A 13,101-nucleotide genomic window follows, 5' to 3' on the forward strand; every position below is an offset into this window, starting at 1 on the left:
ACTCTGGTTTCCTTTGTAATTACAAAGCACATGTATGTTACAATATATTAAATTTAAAATTAACCAATGGAATCTAATTGACATGTTCCAAGAATAGAATTATTGGCATACTCGGGATGGGGATTCGGTGCACATAGTCAATGTGATTCCCAGCGCTATATTTCTAATTTTGAGCTTATGGATATACACAATTAATTTACTTTGTTAAATTTTGTTCTTATCATCATATAGACATTATTTTCTCCAATAACAAATCATATCTTTGCTTCTCACAAGTATTCACTTTAAAAATGGATAACTTCTGTAAACATTATGAGTGACTATCTCTTAACTCCGGAACATGCTAATGATATCGGTGTTGAACCGGATACAACTAAGTTTGATGTATCTGCTGAATCAAAACCAAACATAGACGTCCTCAAAAGCATATCTGAAGGAGAAAATTTAAATACGTCTACTATTTCCACGGATATAGATGATGTAGATTCTAGGAAACATAACTATATTTGTACCGTAAAGTGTTGTAGAGATGTTGAAAATTTTAAATGTTTGAATAAAATATCGGAAGGAACATATGGAACAGTTTACAGAGCTCTGGACCGCGAAACTGGGGAAATAGTTGCCCTAAAACATATCAAATATCATGATGTGCAATGGAAAGAGGGGTTTCCAATAACATATTTAAGGGAGATCTCCATATTGCTGGAATTAAAACATCCAAACATCTTATCTGTTAGAGAGGTAGTAACCAATAAAAAACGTGATCAATATTACATGGTTATGGAATACGTAGAACATGAATTAAAAACTTTACTGCATGATGGAAAAATAAATTTTACTCTTTCTGAAAGAAAGTGTTTATTAGAACAATTACTTAAAGGAACCAACTATATGCATCAAAACTGGGTCATGCACCGTGATTTAAAAACCACTAATATTTTATATAACAACAGGGGTGTTTTGAAAATTTGTGATTTTGGAATGGCTAGAAAATTTGGTAATCCAATAAAAACATATACACAAAATGTAGTTACACATTGGTACAGAGCTCCAGAATTATTTTTAGGGCAAAAGGAATATACTGAAAAGACTGACATGTGGAGTGTAGGTTGTATTTTTGCTGAGATAATTCTATCTAAACCCTTATTTATGGGTGCTAATGATAGTGATACCCTGGATAAAATTTTCAAACTTTGTGGTTCACCAACTGAAGAGAATTGGCCGGGGTTTTCACAACTACCAGCTATAAAGAACAACATATTTCAAATAAATTCATATAAACCGACATTTCACAAAGTATTCAATGTTAGTTATATCTCTGAACTCACTATATCGCAATACAGGTTGGTATTATGGGTGGAATGCTCCATGGTTCAACTTGTATGACTGAGTTAGGTTTGGATCTTTTGAAGAAGATGTTAAAAATAGATCCAAATCAGAGAATCTCTGCAAAAGATGCATTGATGCATCCGTATCTTACTCAGGTTGGTGACATGTTCCTAGAGAAAATTGTTATAGGAAAAACCAACTACGAAAACTGTAGAACTAATGCCAACTTTGAGAGATACTAATTGTATAGGTATGTCACTAATAATCTTAATAATTCTTCTATAGATAGAAATAAGCAAGAAAGCGTTGAACACGAAGAACGTTAGTTTTAATTCGCACATTGCATTTTTTCAGAATACCAATCATCTAGATTCATGGGAAGAATAGACCCAGCTAAATTTTTGTCTATGATGAAACAGGAGAAGTTGTCCTCCAAGAAATACTGATGCTCTGGTAGAATCTCCGGCTCGTTCTTGTATAACGACATTGAGTTATTACACGTTATAAACAGTTTAAGTGTCACTATATTGAGAATACATAATAATTATGCTTTCTGTTTAAAAATTATAAAACCTGTGAGGTGACGCCATCTTTGTTGAGTTCAGTAGTTATTTCTTTTGGTTTCAAAGATGAGGAGACCAACTCATTCTGGAAGTTGGTATCCAAGTTCCCGTTAGTTTCAAATACTACATTATAAACTGTATAGCAAGGGTCTTGGGATCTGAGATTAGATTAGCGCTGGAGAATGTTTCTGATCTTACACATCACAAACTTAAATACATTATTGCCCCGTTAGTTTCATTAAATAATATGTATGAGTTTATTTAAACCAACTTATAACAACATAGACATGCTGGATATGCATATTCCCTAAAGACTGCGGCATATTCGTATGCACAAATAGATGCAACACAAGTGTAACTATAAAATCACTTGCCCATTTTCATTAAATCTAGGAAGAGAATATTCATTCTTGGACCCTCGCATTATTTATATCTACTGGGATGTGGAATCGATAAGTTTGCTAAATTGGATACACCTTTGGGACATTTGGATGTCGATACCGAAATAATTGATCAATTGAGCAAAGTTGAAGGATTCTCTACAATAAAAAATGACTGCTCGGAAGAAGAACACTCAATCGAGATGCACCTTCCATTAGTGAAGTATATTACAAATGAGTCGGTTCTATTCACACATACTAAAGTTCTATACAGAAATAAGGATATTAAAGTAGTACCTATAATAGTTGGAGATTTCAACAATAAATTGAAGGATCATATAGCAAATACACTACTTCCATATTTCAATGACGAGGTAAAATCTACTAACTGTTAATAGGATAATTGTAGTCTAATCTATTTATAATATCATCTGACTTTTGTCATTTTGGATCCAGATTTCAGTTTACCAAAACAGGTTACGAGAAGGAGAACAGGCCACTTCATGAATCAATTGAAATGTTGGACAGAAAATCAATAGAATATATCACGAGCCATGATCTTATAGGTTATTATTAACTAGAAAATAAGCTTTTACAGGATTCGAAAATTATATAGATGAAACTGGGAATACTATTTGTGGCCGCAATCCCATACAAATACTACTAAAGGTAAGCATACAGCTTCCATTCATGAACTTTAAAGATGATATCTCTATCAAGCCTACAAATAGTTTCAACACTCCTTTTTTATACACAGGTTAGTTATATCTGTAGGGAAAACAAATGTATAGTCGTCACGAATTACAAGATTGAATGATTCTTCGGTATCATACGCATCTATTATAGGTGCAAAAAAAATAAAATAACAGTTATTCCAAGTTCTGAGAAATCTTTTGGAATTTGTGAGACAATTCTTCAATTTTCAAAAATTCTTGTCTGGTCGAATCAAGCAGAAGTTTCAAATCTTCATGCTTTACCATAACCGGATCAACTGCATTTGCGGCTTCGCTTATTTTAACGAGATAAGAAAATAACTCGGTTAATTGGTCATATTGTAAATCACTAATTTGCATTTGCACGTCAAGAGCAGATAGTAGTTCCTGATGACGTGAAATGAGTTCTTCCTTATTCAATAATCCAAGTTTCTTTGCAGCATTTGTGTGTATTGAGGAATCAAAACTGTCGGCTAATATTTCTGGGTTCTGAATAAATTGCTCCTTCGTAGGCACATCTTGAATACTTTCAAACGAAGAAATAACTTCCTCCTCTTTTATATTTCCTTCGATAATATCCTTAAGCTCTTTTGCTTTCTGTGATAATTCCTCCAAACGCTCCACACGATCTTGTAGATGCTCTACATCTACTTCGGCTGCCTCTACCACACCTTGTACTACCTTGTTTTTACCAACCACATTCTTAATACCCTTTTTAATTTTTTCATCATCATAACCGGAGGTTTTCGTATCATAAATTTCGCTTTTAGAATCTGCAAACGTCGGCTTCGAATCTGCTGATATGTTCGAGTCAGAAATTGTGACATCATCAATTGCGGAGTCTACATCTTTAATGAACATTGGTTCATGTGTCATGGTGATACACCTGCTCCAAAGTAAAAGAATCAAAGGTATCTCTCTTCTACTAGACAAATCCAACCATTGTTGTAGTTGTTGTTGCATCTGTTCCTTGGTGACATTGTAGAATTTCATAGCACGCTCTTTACACGCTTCTTGTAATTCTTCCATGGTCAAACTTTCGACTCCCTCCCACATAATTAACCTGTCTTCCCTTTGTATTTTTAACAAATGATGCCTTAGTTGAAGTACAACATGCATACGCATGGAAAATGGAGTGATCCCAAGTAATTTACACATCACCTTTAGGGTTTCTAAACTCATTTTCTCTAATACAAACTCCTTCTTAAAGAGTTTAGAAAATACAAGCAATTCATTAGCACTCAAAAAGGGGTTTACATCCAAATCATTCTTGTTGAGAAGACGCTCCTGAAATTGTTTGAGAGCTTCAGCCTTTGTTCGCAACGATGAATCAAGTTCTTCCTGCAATATTTGATTTGTACGTTCCTGAACAAGTTCTTGAAAAAATTGTGCCAATTCTTTCTTGGCTTTTAATTTTTTCTGCAAGTAATCATCGTCCTTATTTGGTGTTTGAAATGTAGAAGGCAACATTTGAGGGAAAAACCGGAGAACGACCGGCAACAAAAATTCAGCGAACGGTACTATAATGAAGAAAGAAAATGGAACCAACTTGAGTGCATCATTTAGTGTTTTCATGAGCAATTTTCTTTCATTGTATCTTACAGGGTGACCACGTATCCATTTTTTGAGAATGTAATAGGACACTCTCACATTTGCCGCATACAATTTTGATCCAGTTTTACACCAATGAATTGTATGCTTAATACCGCCTATTATACTCTTGAAGATTCCCGACACACCACTAATCTTCTCTACAACAGCCGCTCTTGCAGCAAAACGCGCTAACTTGTTTAAAGATTTAAAGCATACCGATATAAGGTTGAAGAAACATCTGCAAATTCTAAATGGTATAATGAGTGCCCATTTAACCAAAAGGATGGGTAACTTTATTACGGTTTTTATACTTACTAGTTTACCTCCTAATTGAACAATTTCGTCTTTATTATATGGCTTAGACGAAAATTTACGGGTTGTATTGAAATTGGCGCCAAAACCGCCTTTAGTTGCTTCACCGAAGTTTAAATACGCCTTAGAAGATAAGGTTGCCCCGGGTACTCTAGAAGAATAAAACCTGGACTCAAAACCACTCAAAAACAATCCATTCTTTACCCAATTAGTTGATGTTTGAACGTGAAATGTTCTATGTATAATACTCACAGATGTAAAAACCTGTTCATTGGAACGGTAAACGAGTGTATAAATAGAATTGTGAAAAAAAAAACTCCTATTCAGCATTTTAAAGGCTAAACAGGCCATAATACACGAAAATGCAACTGCTGATGTGTTATCAGCAGTCGTGTTAATAAGCGCGCATCACAAACCCGAACGGACACTCCATTTAACGTGCAACAGATAGGATAACATAAATGCATATCAGTTTAGGCATAATTAGAGTGTGGGTAAATGTTATATTTCAACTATAGGGTTTCTTTCCCCTCAAAAAAACTAGCTCTGTTAGAATCGATCCATTTTTTGCGTCTATCTTGATATTCCTTAAACTGCGATTGCTCAACATCCCAATATATATCAGCGTTGAATCGTAAATGACAGTTACCACCTAATGTTTCTTCAAGGAAGGGCAGTGGAATTCTCTGTCTTAGATACTGATTCAATGAGTCCCCTCTCTGCTTCAACAAAATCTTGTTCGATGTTGATTGATGTAAAACACATTTTACCATTTGTAACACCGTATTTATAAACATCGGTGAGTCTACAATAATAACTTCATCCAACACATCAGAATAATGATCAGATAAGGCCCGGACAGTTTCAATCAATAATTCCATGGATGGTATTCTGGACAAAGACCAATCCTTTAGATCTATAATTGCATAAACTTTATCATTTCCCTCAGATAACCGAATTGTCTGAGTGGCTCTCTCTATTGTGTAATAAATCCCAAGAATATGAATTTCTGGATCAACAGGAGTTTCGTTATACGGTCTAATACATTGATATTATACAAAATAATACATACCTGAAATAAATAAGAGGTGAACCTCTAAAATCATAACCCTTTCTGTAGAGCATTCCATTAACAAGACTTGGTTTGACTGTATCAGGTGTAATATCCGATGGAGTTCTCATTCTACGCCATGTTAGTGTTTTTAATAACATTTTGAATGCACTTTCTACCTTGTAATCATAGCTTCTAAGGTACCTGAATAGGACTATATCCGTACACCAATACAATTCATTGATGGTAATATCCTTTGCAGGTTCTACATTAGATAGCTTGGACCATTTAGATTTTTTCGGAACTGCAGCATCTGTAATATGTGGAAGAGAACTTAATAACTTCTTCATTCCGTTAATGCCGCTTATTTGCGATATGATTAATTCTTCATCATCTTTTAGTCCTTTAGAGTAGTGTTTATTCCATTTTTTAAGGAAATCTTTCAATTCAAAGGTACTTTCATGGAATCCATCGGTTAAAAACGGGCCATGATCAACATATGGACAAATAGACTCATAGTTAAATTCAATGTTAGTAGCTGATGATTTATCAGTGTCAACGGTGCCTCTTTTGTAATTATCAGCGTTGGAATCACGCTTGGTTTTAAAACTCTTGAAAAAATCCATACTTATGATCTAGTATAGAATCTCCAAAAAATAAAATACCCCTTCATATTTTATTAGGTAGGGCCTTTTATGAATGACTCGCTCAAGATCAGTGTTTCTGCTATAGTTTTACACCCCATTAGATCCTTTTTATCAACTATTTCAAACAAGTATACACATCTGGAGTACGCGCAAACATTTAGATTCGTATGAATCGTATATATTCGTATCGTAGAATCTTATTCCGATAACTAGAAGTTGGCTCCACTCCTTTAACTTTAAAATCCCTTTAGACAACTATTTCCAACTTATTATCGCTTATAAACGTACAAATGAATTATTTCTAATCAAAATTTGTTTCCGCTCTGTTACGGATGTGGGTAGTCATGAATAGATATGGCTGAATTGCACTACTTAATCAGTCACAAAATCATGGACTCCGTCGTCAAGTATATGTAAAATTAGATCTATAGCTCATAATAATTTAAATTATCTGGCAGGTATTATTGATGTGAGCAATATTCTTGGGAAGCTTATAATTTTTGTTCGTTGTAATCTTTAGGGGCAACATATCATCAATAATGGGTAGTACAGCGTCAAAAGTCAGAAACAAAATTAAAGTTGTCCGAAAGCCGGGAGATGTACTCAATCAACACGGTTTGTTTCACAAAAGCTCATACCACAACCTCAAGGACTTCCAAGCACCCACGTCGAAGTGCTAACAACTAACGAAAATACAAGAATTTCTGTTTGTCGCTGTTGGAAATCGTGTATGTAACATATTATTTAATAATGACGTGCAGCGAAATTTCCCATCTGTGACAATGCACATCAACTGTTGCAAAAACAAGGAGTCGATTGTGGTATTTATAATGATTTATGTCACATTGTTATTAGGTCCAGCTATGTTAGAAATTAGAAAGCGATAGGTACGTCTCCTCTACCATTGAAGTCAAATCATCATTCTGCCACATCCAGGATGTCTGGATTTCTGTAACTTATGTTCTGCAATTAAATGATAGTCATACGATCGAACATACCACATCTGATACAATAATTTTGTTGAAAGCGCCAGCATCTTGGAATCTCTCAATGATTTCTTCGTTTGCTGACTCCATTGAACTATGAGTTACAGTTGCATGGATGTCACTGTTAGTGGAGTACATCTCTTCCACTATATCAACACCTGCTACGAGATCATCGAGATTATACTTTTTTACCACTTGATCAATATCAAAACATAGTTCTTTTTCAACGAAACCCTTCGTGTAATTAGTTCCATAAATGGAATATATGTGTGTTGCGAAAGCAAGTTTTGCAGTAAATGTCAGGAAAATCACAACTTCAACAGTCTTTGAATCCGAAGTTAGGCATTTCCTTACGATTTTTTTCCTGATTGGTGTGATTCTAAACGCCACAGGTTTATCCATGAAGGGAATACGGAACAAAGCCATCCTTCCTTCATTGTTAAACTGGTCCATCTCACCTATAAGACTCGTAGTAATAAACTGCAAAACTCACCATTACGTCTAACTATAATTCCTACATAGCCAGGTGGTACGATCTTTATCGCTGAAAAAGAGGTAATCAGAAATATCAAGGAGAAGAGATATATTTTTGCGATTAAATAGTTTTTATTAGGGTAGTCTTGGAATAGTATGCCAGGCTGTATAAATAAACCTGGTTTTTGTGTATGTAAAGGGCCAAGTAAATCCTCATTTTCAGATAGGGAAACATCTTCACGTGGTCTTTTTGTTATCTGCCCATTATTTCCTTTTCCAGAGGACAGGTAACGTAAAGCTCTGTTTCTATAAAGGGAGTGAACAGCTCTAACAATATGCATATGAAAAATCTTATTACTGCAACCTTAGTATGAACATGAGATAAACGATTAGTTAAATATGAACATTTAGCAGTATTCCCACAACTACAAGATATAAAATACAAATATTATACAAAAAAACTGTTCATTCTATGTGAGTCCAAAATTTAAAAGAATACTCAAGGTAGATAGTCACATGGATTAAAGGTAACAGTAGTCCACACCCACACCATATCCTACAAATGACCGCGCAATCCACTCTATGTTTTATTCATTCGTTTAGATAAATATATTTTAATTACGCTATAGTTTGCGTCAAGTTCTATTATTAATGGAGTACACATGCCTCCTCTAAGGGTTCGTTCTCAACTACGTACCATCTCACATCTCAGAAAAACTTGATCAAATGAAAAGGATATTTTGAATTGATGATGATATTTTTAGAACATAGTGGTCTTAGTAAAATTGCAGCTCTATTACATAGTTTTGATGCAACAGATCGTCTTTTTGACGCAAAACTCGAATTGGTATCGTATTCACGGTGAGAAGCTAACTAAGATGATAACTTCCACTTAGCTCAAACAATATTTTAAAAGATGATATTAATATCCATCCTCCACACTTATCGGATGATGATATAATAACACATTTCAAAACACTCATGAACAAATGCTTTCCGGACTATGATTTTAGGTTTATAATATCCATTTAAACATTAATATCGATATTTAGCAACATTAATCACACATATTTTAAAGAAGTCAAGAATTTGGATATTGTAATAAACACCGTATACTACAATTTATCATTCATTGTCGGCCGATTACTACCAAATTTTGCCGATGAGTTCTGGCAAACAATAAAGGTATGACAGGATTTCTATATTCAACAACACTCAGCAAGTTATTTCCATTAAAGATGTCGATATATACACTTACGACAGCTCCGGGGAAGATGATCCTTTCAATTCTGAAACATGTTTAAATTCGTTTAACTACTTCCTTTTGGATAAAAGGCAACAGCATATACTGTTTGTCTCATGTATTAGTAGAAGTAGAAACGATTCACGCTACAAAAACAATGAGGAACCTCAGTTATTTCATTCTTCAATTTACGCAGACACGCTAAGCACAAAAAGTGAAGAAGATTGTCTCTCTGAGATTGAAGTTCCCGAAACCTTCATGGTCAATGTAAAGAATAGCTTTTGATTTGGAAGGTGACTGTTGCACGATAATTTGGGAAAACTCCACTTTACACACTACTAATTTATTTGTATCTTTAAATGTAGTTTTTGTGTTATGTAGGCCAAAGGATGGTTGTTTGGAGTTCATACTCCGAGTCGTTCTATCTTTCTCTCAGAGAACGCGTTTCGGAATATGGGCAAAAAAACCGCGCTTTGAACACTGATTTTTTGAAACATTCCGTAGAATCTAGTCCATTATTTACATCAGTGGAATGTGATCCACCTTATTTATCCTCATCGGCAAATGTAGAGGTAAATACACTCTCAGGTATTAAAAATATATATTACACACTTAATACGTAGGAATTTTAGGAGATACATGGTCTAATGAGCTAGGATCTACACTAACCGATCGTTTTAATCATAATACATCTGTTGTGTATAAATCTACCGATAACACATCCACGAAAAGAATCAATTCATTCTATGGTCTAAGCGGCAATGTGAATAAAGGCATATATGCTTTATCATACGAAAATTCTAATTATCTATCATGTAATCTGTCCAGATTCAGCAATAGGGGAATATATAAAAAAAATTTCGTGAGAATTTTAGAACAAGAGATCGTGAATTCATTAGATGTTGTTCATCTTTACGATGAGAAAAATCGGCAAAGATATAGAAAGGTAATGATTAAGCCTTGTGGTTCACTTAATGCTGGAATCCATGGTCTAGAAATACAAATTGATTCAAATCCATCAAATATACATATGGATTGTATTGAACGTTTCAGAATCCATCCCTCATCATTCTTTTGTAAAGAAAGGTATAGACAGAATGTTGGTAAGTTTTGTTCCAATTCCAACCCTCACTTTGGCCTCCATGGTAATGATACAGAAGATACTAAAATTTACGAACACATACACTCTACTAACACATCTTATAGTGATTTTGATATATTGGAAATAAAAACTGATGACAAAAATCTGCTATCATCAATCTTTTATGCAAGAAATAACTTTGGACTATTTATAGGACGGTACTACTACAAGGATAATGGGTGGATCTTTGAACAGTTGAGCAGTAAATCATATAGTGTTAATGAAAAAATTTTCTATATCTCTGTTTCACCGTATGCTTCAGGAGAATGTATGTTTCTAAAATCAACAAACAAGATTGCACTATACGATACAAATATCTCTGAGGAATATCATACAATATCACTGTCTAACTACATCGATGAGGATACTGATATTATACAAACGGTTTGTTACGGAATTGACTCGAACAGTGCTATTTTTGGAGGAAACAGGCTATACCATTTTGATCTTCGTGCAAATCGTATGGATCCGTTAATTTATAAGCCATCCGACAACATAACCGTTACGAGCAGTGCATGGACCGAACGACATTATCACTCTTCTAAACATCCACTGAAACATTTTACTCATTTATTAAGTGGGCCGAGTTGTTCCTTTTCAAACTACTGGAGGATTTCTAAACCAAACTATTGGAGCTCATTCACGGCATGTCAAACTCACCCCGTTCATTCACATATATTTGCTTGTATATATTCCACAAGTAACTGTATATATCTTTTCGACCTAAGGACACCGATTGCACCTATACTGGAGATTCCCTTACCTTCTACTGAATACATAGGTGCTCGTTTTCGCCATTTAGTTTGGTCTAAATCCGACAGTAACTCTGGTGATGAACATACAGATTATACAGTATTGTTGGCTTTTTGTTGGAAGCAAAAAAAGCAGGTTTACTGTGAATTTCTCATAGATTCATCATGTTCCACTTTTAGTTGCAATGACCCTTCCTATAGCGTCAGGTTTGAAGTGTTTGAAAACTTTAACACTAGAATTAACTTCAAGCATTCAAAATCGATAGATTTTTGCAATGTAGATGAAAAGGAAGAACGCAATCATTTTGCTTCAACGGGGCCCCTTATTGAAACTTTGGAGAGCTATTCAAAACTTCCATTCCACTTTCCTGCTGATAACTCCCTTACGGATATATTTCATGGATACTTGGGGACTCTTATAGTTATTGACAATAATTGTAAAATGTTATTTATTTATACGATCTCTGGGAGGTTACTATGTTTAGATTCCTGTAATAGAAATATAATTTTGAAAAACACTGGATACACGAAAAACACTGGTAAATTTGAACAGACTCAACTTGATCTATCAAATGACGATGGTTTGGAATCTGGATTTGAGGGGTTCATTTGTACATCTCTTCCTGAAACTGATCTATCTTTACCAAATGACTTTATATTTGATAGAATTGTCAAATACGTGAAAATATCGAATGTTGTTTGTGAAAATAAACTTGATTTGGTCCCATCCAATTTGTCAGATAACATTACATGCAAATCTGAACAGTCAAATTTTGACATGAACATATGTCCAAATTATACGTTTTTCAACGATTTCAAAACTATTCTATTTCGACCAAAGGTATGGAAAATTGTAAAATTTTTATTTGTTTTGTATAGGAAATACTAAATTCGCTCTTATTTCCTGCAGAAGAAAGGAAAAAAGTATGGCCTGCCATGGGCTCTGTAATGTCGTTGTAAGTCATATATGTCGATATAATGTTCCTACCAGGCTACAATTAGAAGAAATTTGTGATGATCCAAATATATTTGGTGATAATATTGTGAATATTTGGAATACTAACGAATTATGGATAGACTACGATTATGATGAAGAATGTGCCACAGAAAATAACCCATTTGTAATTTCAACTCCGTCTTGTTCTTGTTCACTGTTTTCAAAGCGAATAAAAAATAAAAAGGATCATCTTGTTGCTTTACTCACATCATGTAGAGCTTGTACGTCTTATAAATCTAGAACTGATCTCAATTATCTTACGAATGAACAAGAAGTCATTGATACAGAATATCCAACATTACAGTACTATTTGACTAAATATAGAGATAATATTAGTATTAAAACCAGATCTGAGGCTAAATCAATTGGGAATACTTTCCTATTGCACTCACCTGTGCTTCCTAGTCTAGTTTCCGAAAGAAAAAAATACAACACAGCTGTACACACTGATTGCTATGGCACAAAAAATCTAATATCTGTAAAAATAAGGAAAAATGATACTTCCACTGGATCAAATATTACGGATAACAATGAAGCTAAAACGAAGATTACTCAATTGACAAATTTCTGGAGACTAACTCCAGATGACGAAATAATACATGTTAGTAATTTGATAAAATATACATTACTGCAGAATAATGGAGAGAATGTTATAAAACGGTTCAAAAAATACACGAACCAAATTGAAATATTGAAAAAATCAAAGGAGGAGCAAGATAAAATTATAGCAAAATTACTGCAAAGAACAAATACTAAACTGTAGAATACTACATTTACAACGTAAACCATAATGTTTATATCAAAACTACTTTATTTATAATCTTATTTCTTAAATATAAGTTTTGATCACACGAAATATAATTCTGACACGTCGTGATGCTGCATTAAATAGGTAACCAAATAAATGTACCATGATGGAG

General features: G+C 34.1%; 7 protein-coding genes across 7 annotated transcripts, besides 1 other annotated feature; 4 read left to right on the forward strand and 3 right to left on the reverse strand.

The window, feature by feature from the left end:
* Positions 1-41: 41 nt before the first annotated feature.
* Positions 42-63: a sequence feature (AT_rich).
* Positions 64-136: 73 nt separating this feature from the next.
* Positions 137-1,816, forward strand: BEWA_007620 (protein kinase domain-containing protein). Its single transcript, XM_004830962.1, has 4 exons — positions 137-1,305; positions 1,344-1,484; positions 1,519-1,579; positions 1,615-1,816. The coding sequence occupies exons 1-4, from the start codon at positions 313-315 to the stop codon at positions 1,653-1,655; spliced, it is 1,236 nt and encodes a 411-aa protein (XP_004831019.1). The 5' UTR covers positions 137-312; the 3' UTR covers positions 1,656-1,816.
* Positions 1,817-1,958: 142 nt separating this feature from the next.
* BEWA_007630 (hypothetical protein) lies at positions 1,959-3,089 on the forward strand (the record flags this gene model as incomplete). Its single annotated transcript, XM_004830963.1, has 8 exons — positions 1,959-2,001; positions 2,036-2,120; positions 2,178-2,246; positions 2,286-2,510; positions 2,547-2,646; positions 2,682-2,838; positions 2,871-3,029; positions 3,064-3,089. The coding sequence occupies 8 exons, from the start codon at positions 1,959-1,961 to the stop codon at positions 3,087-3,089; spliced, it is 864 nt and encodes a 287-aa protein (XP_004831020.1).
* Positions 3,090-3,091: 2 nt separating this feature from the next.
* BEWA_007640 (LETM1-like protein domain-containing protein) lies at positions 3,092-5,220 on the reverse strand (the record flags this gene model as incomplete). Its single annotated transcript, XM_004830964.1, has 1 exon — positions 3,092-5,220. One exon carries the CDS (start codon positions 5,218-5,220, stop codon positions 3,142-3,144), a length of 2,079 nt encoding a protein of 692 aa, XP_004831021.1. The 3' UTR covers positions 3,092-3,141.
* Positions 5,221-5,402: 182 nt separating this feature from the next.
* BEWA_007650 (hypothetical protein) lies at positions 5,403-6,567 on the reverse strand (the record flags this gene model as incomplete). Its single annotated transcript, XM_004830965.1, has 2 exons — positions 5,403-5,928; positions 5,963-6,567. The coding sequence occupies 2 exons, from the start codon at positions 6,565-6,567 to the stop codon at positions 5,403-5,405; spliced, it is 1,131 nt and encodes a 376-aa protein (XP_004831022.1).
* Positions 6,568-7,043: 476 nt separating this feature from the next.
* On the reverse strand, positions 7,044-8,554 carry BEWA_007660 (prohibitin-like protein, putative). The gene is made up of 3 exons (XM_004830966.1): positions 8,068-8,554; positions 7,587-8,032; positions 7,044-7,551 (listed from the first exon to the last, which is right to left on the reverse strand). The coding sequence occupies exons 1-3, from the start codon at positions 8,387-8,389 to the stop codon at positions 7,507-7,509; spliced, it is 813 nt and encodes a 270-aa protein (XP_004831023.1). The 5' UTR covers positions 8,390-8,554; the 3' UTR covers positions 7,044-7,506.
* Positions 8,555-8,625: 71 nt separating this feature from the next.
* BEWA_007670 (hypothetical protein) lies at positions 8,626-9,616 on the forward strand. Its single transcript, XM_004830967.1, has 5 exons — positions 8,626-8,725; positions 8,761-8,909; positions 8,945-9,061; positions 9,101-9,233; positions 9,268-9,616. Exons 2-5 carry the CDS (start codon positions 8,797-8,799, stop codon positions 9,574-9,576), a joined length of 672 nt encoding a protein of 223 aa, XP_004831024.1. The 5' UTR covers positions 8,626-8,725; positions 8,761-8,796; the 3' UTR covers positions 9,577-9,616.
* A 64-nt stretch (positions 9,617-9,680) lies between these two features.
* On the forward strand, positions 9,681-12,944 carry BEWA_007680 (hypothetical protein; the record flags this gene model as incomplete). Its single annotated transcript, XM_004830968.1, has 4 exons — positions 9,681-9,879; positions 9,915-12,025; positions 12,064-12,140; positions 12,176-12,944. 4 exons carry the CDS (start codon positions 9,681-9,683, stop codon positions 12,942-12,944), a joined length of 3,156 nt encoding a protein of 1,051 aa, XP_004831025.1.
* Positions 12,945-13,101: the final 157 nt, after the last annotated feature.

This window comes from Theileria equi, chromosome 3 (assembly GCF_000342415.1).
Source record: "Theileria equi strain WA chromosome 3, complete sequence".
Taxonomy (NCBI): Eukaryota; Apicomplexa; class Aconoidasida; order Piroplasmida; family Theileriidae; genus Theileria; species Theileria equi.

Bases quoted from the DNA above. Each gene is read 5' to 3' on its own strand.
- BEWA_007620 (XM_004830962.1), top strand. From the start codon at position 313: ATGAGTGACTATCTCTTAACTCCGGAACATGCTAATGATATCGGTGTT. The intron at 1,306-1,343 runs GTTAGTTATATC...ATCGCAATACAG, and splicing joins CATTTCACAAAGTATTCAAT to GTTGGTATTATGGGTGGAAT. The intron at 1,485-1,518 runs GTTGGTGACATG...AAATTGTTATAG, and splicing joins TGCATCCGTATCTTACTCAG to GAAAAACCAACTACGAAAAC.
- BEWA_007660 (XM_004830966.1), bottom strand. From the start codon at position 8,389: ATGCATATTGTTAGAGCTGTTCACTCCCTTTATAGAAACAGAGCTTTA. The intron at 8,033-8,067 runs GTGAGTTTTGCA...CGAGTCTTATAG, and splicing joins AATTATAGTTAGACGTAATG to GTGAGATGGACCAGTTTAAC. The intron at 7,552-7,586 runs GTATGTTCGATC...ATTTAATTGCAG, and splicing joins AAATTATTGTATCAGATGTG to AACATAAGTTACAGAAATCC.
- BEWA_007670 (XM_004830967.1), top strand. From the start codon at position 8,797: ATGATGATATTTTTAGAACATAGTGGTCTTAGTAAAATTGCAGCTCTA. The intron at 8,910-8,944 runs GTGAGAAGCTAA...ACTTCCACTTAG, and splicing joins GAATTGGTATCGTATTCACG to CTCAAACAATATTTTAAAAG. The intron at 9,234-9,267 runs GTATGACAGGAT...AACAACACTCAG, and splicing joins AGTTCTGGCAAACAATAAAG to CAAGTTATTTCCATTAAAGA.